This window comes from Amblyomma americanum, chromosome 7, assembly GCF_052857255.1.
Source record: "Amblyomma americanum isolate KBUSLIRL-KWMA chromosome 7, ASM5285725v1, whole genome shotgun sequence".
NCBI classification, from domain to species: Eukaryota; Metazoa; Arthropoda; class Arachnida; order Ixodida; family Ixodidae; genus Amblyomma; species Amblyomma americanum.
In genome coordinates, this window is record NC_135503.1 from 89,859,156 (window position 1) to 89,877,030 (window position 17,875).

The window sequence follows — 17,875 nt, forward strand, 5'->3', positions numbered from 1 at the left end:
CTTTGGGACGTTAAACCCCCATAAACCAAACCAAAAGTTTGTGGAGAGTTGAAGCGAACATGCTACCTGTAGTCTGGAGTGAGCACGCAATGGTAATTTTGACGGAAATGTTAAAACAATTCTTTCAAAACAGGCTTGTGAACTTTTAACAGGAATTGACGAGGCGACGGAACCACAGAACATGCCTACGGCGCGCAGAATTTGCATTCACGGATTGTCTCGGTCTTAGCCTCTGCCGGATCATATATTCTGTATACGCATGTTAACCTATGGTTAAAGTTGCACTGAGAATGCAGTACGGCTCGCGGCCTGTTGTCGTAAAATATGTTGCTCGTTAAAGAAAAACGGCACGGAATTTTTCAGCTCAAACGTAGAGGTTCGCCTACCTCATCTTGCCATAAGTGTGGCAGGAAAAAAGCAACAAAAAGGATACACACAAGAAACAAAATTAGGCCGCGCAAGCACATAATGTAAATTATTAACTCTGCAAACCCCCTTTCCCTCCGCTGGGAAGTCTCCACCATTGGTTCCTGAAGGCAAGGAGCTTTTAGAGCTACGCCACATTACTGAGAAAGCTGGCCAAATTGTGCTCTCTGAAGTTCCTAATGATTGTAAACTTGGCCTGCTTGAAAAATCAAATTTAGTTTTCGAAGCACTTACCATGGATGTGAGAATGTACTGGTGGTACCGAGTGGTCATGGATTCTTTCACGGCCTGTCAAAATCAGAAGGAAAAAGCAAGGCATTGGAAATTATTACGTTAGAGCTCCTATGGCCATGCACAGTTAAAATTATAGTTATTTGTTCACTTTTCTTTAAGAATGGGTATTACGAAAGTACGCATTTTTGTTTTTACATTTTTTTTCAAAAACTATAAAACTACACTGTATTCGTGGGTTTCCTTGGAACACTATCCGTAAGATGCTTAAATTTCGCAGGGCATACGCAGGGCCTGAGTCTATTAACAAAACACAAATAGGGAATAGTGACATTTAAATGTGTTTCCTCACTGCTGAGGCACCAGGGATTATTATTATGCTACGTGCCACATAACACCAAGCTGCAGTATATCCTAATTCGAATCACTAAGCCCAAAAAACAATTGAAGTGAAAATAGGCGCCCTGATTCGTGAGAGAATGCGATAACATTTAAAAGGCTTATTTTATGATTTTTAGCACATCGTTCCGTGGTCATAAGCGCGCTATGACTATTCAAGAAAGCTGTTTATAGCCTTTATTGCGAGATGCTGAAGAGGCTTTCTACGGCCCATGATTTTTCTTGAGGTTATCTAAAGCCAACAATGCATGAAGGGAGGCAGTACATGAAGCCAAACAATACCAGAAGAGAGGAGGATATGAGAAAGATTATGAGAGAAGAACAGCGCCATAAACGTCGCACTCTTGCTGGCCACCTGTACCTAGCTGTGAAGGAAGAGAGGAAGGACTGAGAGAGCGGCTAAACCAGTGCAGGTAAACTCCGTGTGCAATCTGTAAGATATGCATGTCTTCATTGAAACATCGCTGATTACTGATGTTTGCATTCATGGAAAAGGTAAATGAACGGACATGAAGTGAGAAAGGTAGTAAATGAAGATGCAGTAAAGTAAATAAAAGTTGGCAGCGGCTTAGCTCTGCTATGCCAGGATATACGTAGCGAAAGCTAAATCATAGCTTGGTTAGCCTTGGTTAACCTTGTTTGCAAGTCCAGGTTATTCTAGTTGTCTGGCTGGTTGTTGTCACGTGGTTCGTCACGCGGTTGGTCACGTGACAAGTCACGTGGTTGGTCACGTGGTGCGGTGCGACCACGGTGGGACTGCGAGCACCACGAAACTGCGAGTTCATGGCCAATGTAGCCTTCGCTACAATAACTAATTCAAAACCGACGGTCAACGTGCTAGCCTAGCACGTTCGCTCTGAAGAAATTACAGGGCACATTGAAGCATAAAAGAGCGATAAAAAAACAGGTCGAAGTATCCTGAGAGCGGCCGCGTTCCCTCAAGAGAGAAGTGCTCTTGAGCGAGAGGTATGTATTCGTAAAGCAGTGAACGCTGCGCGGACATTGCTTCATGAAACAATTTCATTATGTTTTTATAGAGGCGAAGATACCGGCCCCCCAGAAATAGCATAGGCGCAACTGGAAAGTCTGTCGCAGTTGTTCTCCACAATATTGAGATTATGAATAACAAACCGATTAAAATTTTTTGGGAAGACCGCCTCAGTGCTGTGGGAAGTTGATAAAATTAATACCGAAAGAACCTCTCGCTCTCGTAGGTCTGCTCCGCGATTCGATCTTTGCGCAAACTATTACATAGCTCAGTTTTTTGTTTCGCATAACCTCTGAAATCTTTTTTTTATCTCTGACAATAACAACATAATTTAAAACGTCGCGCAAAACCACGGGATTTCTAGCGTAGCGGAGCTGTCCATGACTGTGTACAGCTTAAGAGCAGCCTTGGAGATGAGCTTTAGGGCATGACGTCAAGGACATGCGACGGTGCTCATGCCTGGAATGCAAGCTTCACAGAGGTGTGAGTGAAAACAGACAATTGTTTTGCACTTCGAACAAACGAATACTAAAATCTCCGCCACGGCTTTCCTCTTAGCCTAGGTGGGCCTAGCAGAATTTGTTTAAGACATCGCGACAATCATGCGAATAATATCGCTAACATCTTATACAGGACGAACATACCGAGAAAAAAAAACGAGATAATCACGAAACGCTACCAAAGCGAATTACGGACAAACTGGGGAATGTGCACGTGCCGCGCTCAGGGTAATACCATCATAGGCTCTAGGCCATGCATGAGCGCCCCTGTCGGTAGTGCAAGGGAGCCTGCTCGTGCGCGCTCATTCGCGACGCGCCAAGAAACCTGCACCTTCGCTAGCAGAAACAATTGCTTGAGTGGCTCTAGCACAAAGCCGCAACTCCCGCCTCCGCACTCTGGCTTTCCCTCCACGATTCGGAGGCGCCTCGTTGGCGCCGTAATTGTTCAAAAGCACGCTTAAAGCTGCTCTCTCCCGCAGCGCAATTACCCAAATGGGCGCCAGCTCCCAGCAATCGATGTCGAAGCCGGGGCAGCCACCCAGAGCTCGCTCATATAAGGAGCGACGCCTTCTCGCGAGCTCAAGCTTAGCTCAGGCTTCGCCCACACTCTGCAAAGGCCCGCCGAGAGAGGCGTCAGACTAAACGCTGACATTTGGTGAAGGCCTTTGGCTGAATTTCGACCATTATACCCTTGTGGTCGTTGTCTAGGAAGGAGGAGAGGGTGTTGGAGAAGGTGAGTGAGAGAACATGCCTTCACTCAGCTGCGCTGTCAACCGGTTTTACGTCAACCAACTGGTTTTGCGTAAACCGTAATGCCTGGCACGAATACAACGTAAGCTTTTCCAAGTATTTTATGAGATAGCACGTCTACATGATTAAAAGTGGCACTGGCGCACGACTATTAACCACTGTGACCTAGTACAAGCAGACAATTAGCACGCCCGAGCCCAGTGAATGGACTGATTATTTTCCTGCCAGTATAATTAATCGCCTCGGCGTTCTGAGCTGCTACACGTTCACAAACAAAATATTACAGAAAAAACCTTGAGTACGAAATGGGTTAAACCTATACACATGTTAATAAAATTATTTCTGTACATAAATGTAGGGAGCCCACAAAAGCCCATATCAGTTTCAGGAACATTCAAAACTCAGAAAAAGTTTATTTTTTCTCAGGGCTCGTAGAGCGGCTGCCATGCACTGAGGACTGTATTATGCAGGTTGCACAGGGAAGTTAACGCTCGCCCATTTAGTTTGTGGCTGCCTGCAGAGAGATCCATGCAAAAACTTTTTTGTAATTTCTGTTTTTCGAGGACCTTTGCGGGCCCCTTTAGATCATTAAATTTGTCCGTAAAGAATGCACATGAAAATTCGAAAGTGTCTTGGCCACATTGCTTATAAGAACGAACCACAGACGAACCATACCCTCTGCCAAGATATTAGAGCATTAAACACGTAATGCTTATCAAAGAAAAGCAGAGCTCCAAAATCCGTTCTATTCTTATCGTGCATGAGGTATTTTCTTTTCCGCTCTCTTTCAGAGACGTGTGTTACACTCAATGTCCTTATTATTGTCTTTTCACTTCCTAGTTTCAAAAACGCACCGATGGCAACCTCACTGCCGTATATAGAGACCAAAGCCCATGTGCACTGCAGTGTCATCGTAATCAGCCTGAGATATTCAGGGTAAAACTCACTTGAAGTGTCCTTCAAATATTACCCATTGCTGATAAAGTCTCGGCCACATTCGTCGAGAAAAGTAAATAAAAACAATATTTAGCGATCTTAAGTATAAAAAGTCCGGACAGAAAAAGCCTCAAGAACTGGACGAAGCTTGAGACCCTAGATCATCGTCGACGGGATGGCAGGGAGCCTTTGCTGCAACATTAGTCAAAAACATTCAAAACGTACTTCAACTACAAAAAAGGAAACAAAAGAGCAACACGCACATTGCAAAGTAAGGAAAGGAATGGATCTGCAAGTAGACTATTCATTCACTTGCAGTTAATACGTAAAGTGGACATCAACTGGCGCAGCGGCTGTATCGAAGCCGTCTTCGTGGATAGGGTGTTGTAGCGCTAGTTAACGGTAAGGGACCAGTTTTCGGCAACAGTTTACGACGATTGTTCTTATAATTGATGATCGAGAGGTGTACACTGTTTTTATATGTTGTCTGTTGCTGGTTGTAAATCATGGTAACGTTTTTTTTTCGCATTGAAAAGTACATGAACATGAAACTCTCAACGTGTTTCTTAAAATATTACTGCTTCGTGCTTTGGTCAAACTGAGTTTGGAATACGCACCGTACAAATTTCTCTTGCAGTAGATAAATTTTCTCCAAGTTGTCATTTCTCATCGAGCTGGAGACATGTTGGGAGGAGCTCACTTTATAGAATAATAGCAATATTTATACAAGTTGTCTAGCCACGGGAAGATTCAAGCTGACCGAAACGACCTACGCCTCGAGCAACCGTAGGCAAAGCAGTGTACACGCGAGAGTCCGCTAACATTTCATTTTAAAAGCGACACACCGCGTCCTAAATGTGGAAACAATTTTGATTTTACCTCACCTAACCTCATTTCTCGGCTCAGTTTCTCTTGGTCTGCTCTCTTTATCGGGTTTGAGAACCACCAGTTAGCTTCCACGCTCATAAAACATTATCTCGGATTTGTTTCCTTTTGCCAGTCCCAGATAGACTATTCTCTACGCTCTTCTTTCGTTCCGTTATCAAACCCTTTTTTTTTCGGTTCTTTCACTTTCCCTTCTATTGCTCGCTGTTTTCTCTCCCCCCCCCCCCCCCTCACCCACTGGTTCTTACTACTGGTAAGAAAGCCTCTATTCATTTGATTTATTTTCCATTTTTAGATTTTCCCCATCGCTACGTAATTCAAGCATGGGTTGGACTGCTTTCACCTAGTGCCATGAGAGTGGGTTTTACGCAACGTGCACGAGGGTGAGAGATGGCATCGTTAGAAGTACTGCGGCAAAGGTTTATTATTGTGTGCATCACGAACTGCTTTACTCCTAATTTTTTTCACATCAGGTTTCTTTCGGCTTTGGATGGTCGTGTTTGCATCTTAGAAATATCATTTTTGAGTTTGTGACATCATATATATGTCAAAAGCGCAGAAAAAGACCCCTGCTGTTCTGCTAAGGTATCGCCTTAGAAATAATGGCCTTACAAGAAAGAACGACTGAATAAAAAAGGCTACGGATCAGTTAAAAAATGCGACGAGAGCTTGATGTTCTTTCATTTCCCCCCTGTTATCTGCTCTTTGTCTGTTCTGAATTGTTTCTTTCCCCCTTCTCCTTGTGTTCTTTTTCTTCGTCTTCTCTCTAATGACTTGGCTTCTTTCTTCATGTTTTTCCTAGTGGCTTGTTTTGCCATAGCTTGCAGGTTATTACAAAAGGTGCAAATATTAAAACGGGCTTCACCTGCATAACATGGAGTGTGGTCCAAGTAAAGGCTTTCGCCGCAAAAGCAAAAGGCGCTCATGTCAGTTTAATTTGTTCCTTAGATGATATTTTTGCTTTTTTTGGAGAAATTTTGGGCCGGCACCAATATCTAATTTTACTTTTGCGTTTGATGGTGGTGCTATGTTAATACTCAATGCTCTCAGTCCGTAAGTTCTCTGCAGGACATATGTACTGCACAGGATATATTTACGTTCTGTACAGCTGGATAACATCGTAAGAGGCACCAGCTGGGCTGTAACCGTGGTCACATGGCGAAGTCATCAACTGTAGAAGTTGGCTAGGTATTTTTGTATGGCATTGAGTCAGTTGCATAAAAGGAGAGTAAGAAGGAGGGAGGGAGGGCTGGAGGGAAGTAGGATGTGAAAAATGTTGTTAACCTTAAGGCCAAGTCACATCCAGATGTAGAAGCGCATTTATGAACTTTGACGGCGATGACAAAGTGAGAAACTTCGTGTAATCTAAAAGGCTTGGCGTCCGATAGTGTAACTAAAGGATCCTGAGTTTGCCTTATGGCGAATAAATTTGCTATCCCAGTGGAAGACAAGACGGTGCACGGAAGGACTAATCTTCAGGGATCGTGCGATGTAATTCCATAGCAACTTGGCACTTCGAAGAGGCGGTCGAAAATTGGCCGCTTCTAAGAATTCCCTCCGGGTGCACATGCGATCCAAGTCGCATTTGGCCTACCAGCCACGGCATTTCTTATCCTAGAGAGGACGCGCTACGAATGTGCCGCATGCGACCATGTCATCTTACTGGACTTCCAGATGGTCGCTTTGTGGCAATGGACGATGCGGAACAGATGCTGAGCTCACTTTTACACAAGGGGATAGTAAAACGACTGGAAGCTTTTATTTACTCCTAATAATTACGTTGTGAAAAAAACATTCCAAAGACAGACACACTGTGGATCCAGCGGCCCGAATCTTTCCTAAAACTGCTTGTGAAAATTCTAGCTAAAATATGGCCTCCGATTGTGCATCAGTAACGCGTGGTTGCTTCATAGACGCCTGAATCTGATGATGGGGTCCTTTTGCTGCTTCAGTGAGGTTAAAATCCTTATGAAAATAAGTTTATTCACCGCGCTGTAAATTTATTTAGAACAAGCCTTCGGAGGCCGAATATATAGTGTAAAAGATGAATCGTGCCCAGCTACACTCTATGAAGATAAAAATGGCTGTCACATTGTTTATCTGCACTGTTCACACGCGTCGACACCATTTCTCGCTTTTCAGCTCTCCCATGCCTATACCTCGTCCTGAAGAGTTACGCTTGTCTACACACATTTTAATTTATCCGAGGTCCAGACTTGCTAGCTCTGTGGTAGCTTGCCGCCAAAATAACTGAATCACTTATCTAGAAGGACATCTTTGTAGTTTATAAAAAAAATTGTATTTCACATATCTTTCTCTCTCATTCGCACGTAGTGCAAGTTGACGTGCTTCCATACTCCGTCACTGGTAACGTTGTATGCGATTTATGAACAGTTGCTTTCAAGACAAGGAAGTTATTTGATGCCACTGGAGAGGCACACTCGTCGGCGAAAAGCCCGTGACCTAAACACAAGCCATGCTTTCCACGGAGCACGGCGGGGCTCAGAAACCCGGCTGGTGCGCGAACAAAAAAAAAAGAGACACGCAAAGCAAAACGCATCCATCGAAGGGAAGACGTTAATTTCTGCTTCCAGCTTGATCCGCTCCGTGGTTGGCGGCCACAAAGGCAGATGACGAGTGCGCCGACAAGCGTAACTGAGTTGCGGTAATGCCCCAGATCGACGCCACCGTGCCAGAATCAGGGGACCGACGTGGGCGAGGTTCTTGGTGACCCAGTTTTCTGCTCTGTCCCCTAACGAGTGGGAACATTCTCCTACGACAAAGTTCAGGGAAAGGTCCAGCAGCGCACGTAGACAGTGAGGCGCGCTGTAGACTATCAGCGGCACGCGCGCTTGTTGTGTTTTCCTTCAATTGACGTCTGGGCGTCAGGGACAGCTCCTGCTACCACGCTGATCTTCAGGCCTTTTCCGCGTTTGCAGCTTCAGCCAGTGGCTTTCAGTCGTCGGTGCCTTGGGCTGATCCCTTGCGTCTGCTCATCGGTTCTCATTACTTGGTCGGATAAATTTGTTGTGACTCTTTTTCCTCTATTGCACCACTGGTCGTCATCGCGCTGGCCCGCTATTTACGGCATTTGGCTGCTGTATCGATGGTGGCGGGTCCGACACCGTCAGGTGCATGCATATTGATAGAAGCGAAATGCTGATAATGCGTGTTTAATCGATTCCCGTTAAGGAAGCGCTTGCAATCAAAATTTACCTCTTGCTGTTTTCGGCATGCATGTACCTTTGTTGCTTCAGACCGTAAAATGAATCATTTAGATGCCCGTTAAGGAAGCACTTGCAATCGAAATTTACCTCTTGCTGTTTTCGGCATGCATGTACCTTTGTTGCTTCAGACCGTAAAATGAATCATTTAGATGCCCGTTAAGGAAGCACTTGCAATCGAAATTTACCTCTTGCTGTTTTCGGCATGTATGTATCTTTGTTGCTTCACACCGTAAAATTAATCCTTTAGAGCTAGCTACGCCGTTGACGCTTCCTAATCATAAACTTTTCATTGATACTGCTTCACACACATCCGCGTCTATAGCACACATTGTATGTGGATGACCTAAGCCTTTGGCTCGAAACGGCTCCGAAAACAAGGAGGATGCCCTTCAAACTGGGCCCAATGCTCCAGAACGCTTAGTCACGTTGTGGGACTGATTAGGTCTGTTAAGAAAAGCCGAAAAGCGAACGACACCAGCGTATTAGCCGAAACGATTACATTAGGCTGCTTTAACAAACCCTCTTACATCTCGCAGGCGAATCCCCGCAGGCAACATGCATGTTTTTTGGGCTTTGAGCAAGTAAAAACTTGCGATAAGAATGTTTCCCCACCGAAATACCCCAAGCCTACGGCAGTTTATCAGTAAGAACTGTCGGTGCATGAAGATGCGGCAGCTCGACGACGTAGCCTGATCTATATTTCCATTTTGCACCAACATAAGCCTTTTTGTGTGTCGTTGCAGGCATGCGCGTATATGTGTTCATACATTTCTGTGTATGCTTGCGAGGCTCATGTTTTTGGACCAACGAGGTTAATTTTGGTAGAGGTAAATTGTGGCGTGGGGGGGGGGGGGGGGGGCGGGGGGTGAGCCAAACATCCGATCTACAGCAGCTCAAATTGGACAGCTGGAGACGAAGAATAAAACCCTAAAAAAATAAAAATAAAATCTACAAGGAAAAATGCCACTAAGGTACTGGCGGTTTCGGGTGCGATTTTGTTTCTTCTTCGCCATCTCAAGCATTAAAAAGTGAATATGAAGTGATTAGAATTAATTTTTTCAGGTGCTGGTGTGTACATAGCATGAATAGCTTAACAACAACCAACAAACTTAATACCATAGCACTCTATAGTGACCAACTGTAATAACTAAGGATGCCACCATGCAGAGTGCGCTAAAAAAAGTTCTCTAAAGCCGCGTTTACAAGAATGCGACAAAAGTCTTCTACAGTCGACTTTTTGAGGGAGAGTGCAAAAACGTGCCGGAAGAGAGCAGATGTCGAGTGACGCCTTTCCTTCTCAAAACCTGCTCTTTCCCTCAAAATTGGAGTGGAGTCTAAATTTGTCGCATTTTTGAATGCGAAATTTGTCGCAATCTTGTGTCGCATTCTTGTAGTGGCAAGCACCAAACACCTGCTAAGTGCGTAGTAACCGTATTCTCGGGCACTGATTGCCCAAATCCTGGTGGACAGGTTGCCACCTGTCAAGCAATCTTCACATTAAGAGCGACAAAATCGGTGGGACCTTAGTGCTAGCGCACTAAAAACAAATCACCAGCGGTGCTACATTGAAAGAGACACATGCGTGCTACGAGCCACTGTTCTTGACCCCTGTTTGAAGTGTAACTGTCCTATCTCTGTCTCACGCCTCGCATTGTTCATTCCAGGGACAGCTCCCGCTGCGCTGACGCACTTCTCGTGGCTACTAATGGACATGGCTCCAGCTCTGTTCCTGATCTCTAGCGCTAGTGTTAAAGGGGCTCTGAAAGGGGCTATAATTAAGTTGTATGGCTGGGATGTTAAAGCACGCCTCTTCACGAATACTGTCCAGCAAGAAATTTTCTGACGCGCTTTTTAGTAGCTGAGTTATCTGTAGTCAAAATATGAATTTCAGCGTATTCGCGCCTTTCCCTCTCCTCTCGTCACTTTTTGCACGCTGGAAGATAGGCGCTTCCTCGCCGACCCCCCTCTGGGAGCGACGCTTCCCGACCCGCTGGAGCTAAGCGGCTAATTGGCCGCGGCCACGGTAGCTGCCTGACGTCTCAAAGAATCTAACTAATGGCCACCTCTCACCTTGTCTACGTAAGTGCGTGGGAAGGAGGAGGGTGCGAGCATCAAAAGTCGCCGGGAAGGGCTCGCCAAATTTGACGCGTGATTGTGGGTCCTCTGCTGCGTGTAGGAGTGTATTATTTGGCTCAGGTTTTCATGACAACACAATGCAGTGAATGAGCAAGTTGATCGATGTGCTTTCCTCGGAAGGTGTTTCAGAGCCGCTTTAAGTTACAGCAGAATTCAGTTATCTTGCTATCAGCCAGAAGTGATCATCCTCATGACCAAAGAAAGAGAACTTTAAATTATGCTGTTACAGAGACAAGCTAATGCACTGCCGCATGAGCCGCCATAGGTGATGCAAGGCATTTTCTATAAGAAATGTGAGGTGCTGCAACGCAATGACGTTTCCCAACTTTTACTGATAGGTTATGATGTTCTCGACATGCTAACTACACCTTGAGGACATATGGTCTCGACGGTGACAATTTAAGCATGCCTGAAATGTTCTGGCGGTTTAAGAACTCGACTCCAGTGAGAAATGGATGTATACTTATGAACGGGGAATTCGTACCAACCAAAGTCTTGCCACATATAGTATCCAGAAGCAATAGTCAAACAAAATCAAAGGCCTAACAAACAGTAAATATGCGATGTGTTCTATCAGATTAAGAAATTTCTTGCGTGTGCTTAAAACTGGCCAGAGTATTCTGCTCCCAGGAATTAAATCTGCATACTAGAGATTGCCCAGTTTGCGGTTCTATAACTGACGTCTGTCGTCAAGAAAGGTGACCATTTAGATACAAGCCTGTTTCTATTTCTTTTTAAATCTAATACCTTAACTATGGCGAAAAGACCGAATACGTTTTTATCGAAACTGACGTGCTTGTCTTAAGAACTCTACTGATATTAGAGCAAATCGGCGGCTACGGCATGTCGCCAGCACCTTGCACAAACGGACACGTGCGCCATCGGCAAAGAAAAAGAATACCGAAGCTCGAAAAGCGTTAAATGACGTGAAAAGTTTTGATGGAGGTTCGCGCTCCTGAATTTTCCTACTATTTTTTTATTTCGCTGCCTTAAATTTCAGGCGACATAAGCAACTTTCCGAGAACCGTGCGTTTCACTGCTCTTTTTAATTTTTCTATAAAGCTTGTCGCGTTGAATGAGTTTTTTTATGTCTCTTCTGTTCTTCGCTTTACTTCAAATTGAAGGCGTTACCTGTGGGTTCTTTCCGCATTGCAAAACCTGTCGTCAGCTTCCTTAAAAGGCTTTGAGATCAAGTGAGTCCGAACCAGCGAAGGCTGGGTCAGCGTCAGCAACGGTTGAAAGGACATGCTAGTCGCTTACTTTCGGACACTTTTGGACCATCACAGCATGTCCTTATTTTTTCTTGCCATTCTGTCCCTGACTGTCGTGCACGATGATCAAAACTCCGGCCAACTATGCAGTCAGGTACCACAGCGCAAGAAGGGCGAGGTTATTGGCTCAGTCCCCTGCAGACTGTGCTCATTCAGCATAGAAGCGACGGGAACGCAGATCCATAAAAAAACGAGCGTCCGTAACCATTTTCCCGGCCAACCCTATGAACACTGCGGTGGAACTCATTATCTTCTTTCGTTTATTTACGTTTGTTTTTCTTTGAAGAGAGGTGGCAAGTGAAAGCTTGATGAAAACCGTCGAAAGGCCTGCGGTTCGCCTTTTCAAGTGCCCCTTACGTAAGCGCTCTCAGGTTGTTCGGGAGGGCAACATTTTTCGTAAGGTGAACTGTGTCACACGCAGGGGGCTCTGAAAAGGTTAAGGGAACGACCCCGTCAAATTTCACTTTAATGCGAACAGCACGTGCACGTTGTGGTAAGTGTTGCAATCATTAGAATGACGACGGCAGCACAGTTCCTCCATATGTTTGGATTTCGTCTCCCTGCAGAACATTGCAAGCAGTTTTAGGGCAAGAAAGGAACAACTATCGCTGAAAAGATATCTGCGAAATGCTATCGGCCTGACGCAACACTCTAATGCTAGCCTCTTCTGGAACTGCACAGAGTTTTACTACATTTTCTGTTATTTTGCTTGGATAAAAAGCGAATCGGTAAGCGAGAATTAGTGACACCAGACTCGAAAAAAGTATATTAAAGAAGTCACACGAATAAAGAGCTTAAAAAGCAGGTTTAAAAACCAAGCTGCTTTTTTGGGTGCTCGAACACGCAGAGGCTTGTCACTAATCAACCTTACAAGACACTTCTGTCTTGTCGCTGTGAATCTAACGATTACTGCTCCTCTACGGACTCTGTGGGCTGGTGTCATGCTGGTTTTCACAACGCCAAATGATCTGCGGCTATAGCGTTGCGCGCAAGCAGTACGCAATTATTTATCACCTGGAGGTTCTCTACGTCTGTACCCTCTGACAGAAAAAAAAAAAACTCTGCTTTGACCTTATTCCCACAAGGAGTTTTTATAATCGGACGAAAGCCGCATACTTAGGCGAGTTCTGTATTCTGCCGTAAGGTCTAAATTCGTGCGCTTCGCCGTCATCGCAACGCTTTGTAAACTTCGGGAGCAATGAGTTTGGTCTGTATCTTTTCTGTTTGCTTTTATTGGCGCCCCACTAAAGGTCGCTGTGCACTCGTTTTGTGCACAGACCGCAGTTAATTGACGTGCGTTAAGGTACTTTAGCACTAATTTGCTAGTGAATAAAGCACCTTGTATCGCTATAGGAGTGTCTATAATTATGAAATACTAAGCAAGACTTATTAGCTGCCGTTCAAGGCCATCCCAATAGATCATCGTCCAAGAACAAAAGCAAAATGGAACCTCAATCCGAAGTCGAGACATTAGACGAAATCAACGAGAATTTCTGTTCGAACACTTTTCGTATACCAGAAGGAGAAGAGAATTGCGTTCCGAGCTGCATTCGAACCCACGCTGGCGACAACCTAGGAAGCGCAGGTAGCTGACCCGTTGGTTTAGCCAGCACACTACATGGTGAGAAACTGTGTTCAACTGCTATTTCTATGCTGACTCACATTATCAGGAGAATTAGTGACCACAGTGATGAAAGGTGACACTCTTATAACAGCAGTTGTAGTGAATGCGGCAAACAAGGCGTAGTGGCACCTACCAGGATAGCACAATAGTGAAGAAAAGGTATTACCACCACAACTGCTTTCTCTTAATTTATTTGCATTATCAGTGCGTTCTATGACCGCTCGGCGGGTTGTTGGGTTCAGGGGGAGTAGTTCTGTGTAAGGCAAATTGGCTGCCATGATTCAACAGCAAATAGCATAATCGGAACGCTATTTTGAAGCCTAGAAACAGACGCTCATGACTAATCAGCAAGAACAGCAGTATGTGCCCGCAAGCAATCAAAGGTAGCTTAATAATAATAGCACCTTTATTTTCAATCATTGTGATAGGTGAGGTAGGGAAAAAAACCGGGCAATTGGCTTGACGAGGCTTTCAACCCCAAGAAATAAAAAACAACTAAAAAAGCCATCAGCAGAGCAGTGTAGCGTGTAAAGAAAATAAAAGTGCACTCGACGACACATTATAAATATGGATTGTCAGCACAAGATTCACAAAAACAAAAATGACGGCATTTGCACGAAACATGCACAGAAATTTCATTCGTCAAAAAATAATCAAAAAGAAGCGAGGGCACAAGTTCTGCAAGGAAAAGATGAAAACGAAAAACAAACAAAAAAGGACCGATTTAGTTCAAACTAGCCGGAAAATAGTGAGACGAAGTGAAAGTTCATAACCTTGAACACATGTAGAACTTTCGCACTCAGAAAATGAGGAAAGGCAATAATACGAATGCCACTTTTTAGATTACAAAATGACGGCTTTAGATTATGCTAAAAGAACGAAGCATCACGATTACGGCAAAATAAAGCGAACAAAAACATTTACTACTGGAAGATATCAGCAGCATATCAAGAAACAGGTTCAGCCGCGGACAAAACTAATCTATATCAGCTTTCGATGCTCGCTGGAGTTGAAGGCCATGTTTATTAGTGAGTTCAACTAGCTTGGACGGTGATAAAGGGTCATCTGTCGTCCATAATTTGTGCGACGTAACACTTTATTTCCTATGTGTTGGTTACGGGCGGGATGATGCACAACTTTTCTCGGTAAGGGAGCCAGTTCGTGCAAAAAAAAACTACATGTTTTTATTTTATTTTTACAGGCTAAAGCTAAGTGGTAAGCGTACATTTCATATAGCGTCATTATGTTGTGTTTCTGAAAGAGCAGAAGAGATGGATTGTCATATGGAACGTCAGAAATATTTGTTAGCATTTTTTTCTGCAGTACATATATTTTATGCAAGTTTCCTAGGGTTGTCGTTTCCCAGACCAAGTGACAAGATTTTATGTGTGAGTAGAACAATGCATAGTATAACAGATTTTTAACCTTGATAGGAAAGATATGTTTGTTTGTATTAGTCAAGCCAAGCACTCGTGACAACTTGTGTATTATACGATACACTTGGGCATCCCATAACGTCTGTTCCGTGAAGACGACACCAAGTATTTTAAATGAGCTTAGAGTTTTCATTCTTGAGTTATTATGGCGGATATCTTCATCGGTGAATAAATATCTATTTTTTTTGGACGAAAGACAGTAGCCTTGGTTTTATTAGTATTTAATTTTAACGCGGAACGTCGCCCCGACAACCCCGCCTTGACTGATTTAAGAATGAGGCTAGCAGTTTCTTCTAGCTCTTCTGACCCCTAGCTAAGACACTGTATCTCGTTTCTGTAAGCGGAACTTTTTTTTGTTGCTCTCGATCGCCGCTGGGATGCAATATGCTACGAATGGCTGCCACTTACACTTCAACCCTTCAACAATAAGTCGCACAAAACTATCTTAAACTTAGAAGGCACAGTGAACGCAGAAAATTTCATTTCAGGTCGACGCATCTGCGTTTTACAAAAGCGGTGGCGTAGCTTCTGCCAGTGTGTTTTCGTTTGCATGTTATGCATGTATCGACGATTTAAAAGGCCTGAAATAAACTGAATTGTTTTGATAATGACTTCACCCGAGCGCAAGGGGTCAAAACAAGATCGTTTCCGAAATCGAAAGCCGCCCAGAGTTTCGTTGTGAACATAATGGGTCGGCATTTTGGGGATGCAGACATTTCTTTTAGAGATGCAACGATGGCTCAGTGGATATCGCGCTCGGTTGCTGTCCCGAAATACGCGAGTTCGATCCCGGTGGCGGCGGTCGAATTTCGATGGAGGCGAAATTCTAGAGGCCCGTGTATTGTGCGATGTCAGTGCACGTTACAGAACCCCAGGTGGTAGAAATTTTCAGAGCCCTTCACTACGGCGTCCCTCAGCCTGGGTTGTTTTGGGACGTAAAACCCCCATAAACCAAACACCAAACCATTTCTTTCAGCTATGAAGACCCAACAAATTTTATAATTGTACTCGACCGAAAATGGCGTTTTTCTCTGTGTAATGCACGCACTTTTCTAAAAAAAAATTAAATTCAAGCGTGCGCTCTTACTTGACAACAGGTGACCGAACGGGCCATCAGAATTTCTTCCGAACGCCACAGATGGCGTGACACTTCTCCAACCTCCAAATTTTCTCCCAAACACAGCGCCCGGTTTTGAAAGTTGCTTCCAACAAGCTACTTAACTTTCGTAACTACAGAACTCTGATTTCGATCCATATCGGTTTGACTAATATCAGCTTTAAATTGGAGGTTTCCATAGCATGTGTAAGACAAGGTACTACGAACATTATTCTTTTCTCGCCTTGGAAAAGTACAAGAACTCTGGGAGTTTATAATTTATTTTTGTATGGGGATGGACGGCTTTTTGTGAAAACGACTTTAGATAACACACAAAAGCGGAAACATCACAAGCTAAAGTCATCTAGTTGATCGGTTGATGTTGTGTGCAAGAGGAACATTGATGCTACCTTTCCAAAGAGCATTACTGTGGAGCTATTTTAAACCTTTTGAAATCCTAGGGCGCGAGCCGTGAGACAGAAACGAAAATAAAAATAATTGGTACATCAGAAGCTATCTCGAAAGTTTGCTGTTGCTAAAGCTTTCGCTAGAGGTTGCTATTGTATTCGCAATATTTTCTCAATCTGTGCAGTTGCATATTTCAATAAGGATAGACAAGGAAGAGATTTGTAGGCACTGTTTCTTGTTGTTTTTGTTCCATCGCAGTTATGGGTTCGATGAACCACGTATGCATTCCTTCGGAAAGAAAACCTAGAACTTTGCACCACTGTACAAAATTCTTCTTCAGCCTCATCGCACAGAAGCACCTGGCGCCTCAGGTTTTCAGGAAGTCTTCGAAACTTGTCCTAGCCTACATGTTACCAAGACTCCATAGATCAAAAATGCGTGCAGGTCGCCTTGTCGATACGGTCTGTATGAGCCGAGAATGTCGGCTAATGGGCAGGCATACAAAGCCCGCGTGTGGAAGTCATATTTTAAGATTTCTATGATAGCAGGTCATATAGTATTCTTGCTCATCTTGATAGCAACATCACCTCACACACTGTTAGTTGGTTTGATTCTGTTTTGGCACCTCATCCCTCATCAACCTCTGGCGCAATGCCCGCCTATGCGCTTAGGGTACTGCAAAAAATATTGATTGCAAATTCATACCTAATGTTAATACAAAAAGGGAATATAAAAAATAGGTGGAAATCCGTAAGTAACCCGTATGTTTTCAGTGTGATTTCCACATGAGTTCCGCATGATGTGTATGACGTCTTCCGGAGCAAGTGTACAGTTTTGCTTTTCCGCACGCGATATCCTCTTAATACGTAAAGACTATGTTCTATACGATGTGTGCTGTATATAAAACATTGAAACTAAAAGAATGGTCGCACGCAGTGTTCAAGCAGGAACTGTGGATTAGGCGTGATTGTCGAGTGTTTACGATCCAAATGCTTCTCACGTTATTAGAGCCAAAATTGAGTCATATGCCTTCCGTTTACAAGCTTTTTTGATTGATCTACATGACGGAAACTTAGCTCAGCGTCTACTTCTTTTTTGACAGCTGCAGAAATTTAGCACCAAACGTGTTCGCAGTGCGGCTAGTGCGTTCTAAAAAACGAAACAATTACTTTATCGACGTCAAGCGCGCCTAACGCAGGTGCTCTGGTGTAATGGTTTCAGTAAACTGGCTCTCACCACGAACATACACAGAGATTCTGGGCAAGCGCATTTGTTCAAGGGGAGTTTTTTATGAACCCAACTGCTTCACATGTCGTAAGATTGTGCAATAACCATCAATATATGCGTTTTTTTCTCCTCTAAAGACCAATTTTTTGCTATTAACCTTTTTTTCTATCCTCAAGAACGTTCCTCATCGGTTTGACATCACAGCTTGAGTATCTTATGCGAGCGAAGGACAAATTTTAAAAGACAGATTTTGCTCAGCATCAGGAGAACGAACCATTACATTCAGTATATACAGAACAGAACCTTGCAATATTCCACAATTGCTTCAGGATCAA

At 43.9% G+C, this 17,875-nt stretch overlaps 1 protein-coding gene across 1 annotated transcript in view; it reads right to left on the bottom strand.

Annotated features, from left to right (window-relative positions):
- Nucleotides 1–17,875, bottom strand: part of LOC144097316 (glutamate receptor ionotropic, kainate 2-like) — a 481,864-nt gene that overhangs the window by 143,826 nt on the left and 320,163 nt on the right. Inside the window, exon 6 of the mRNA XM_077630058.1 lies at nt 661–714. Coding sequence (XP_077486184.1) covers nt 661–714 — 54 coding nt within the window. The remainder of the gene's footprint in view (nt 1–660; nt 715–17,875) is intronic.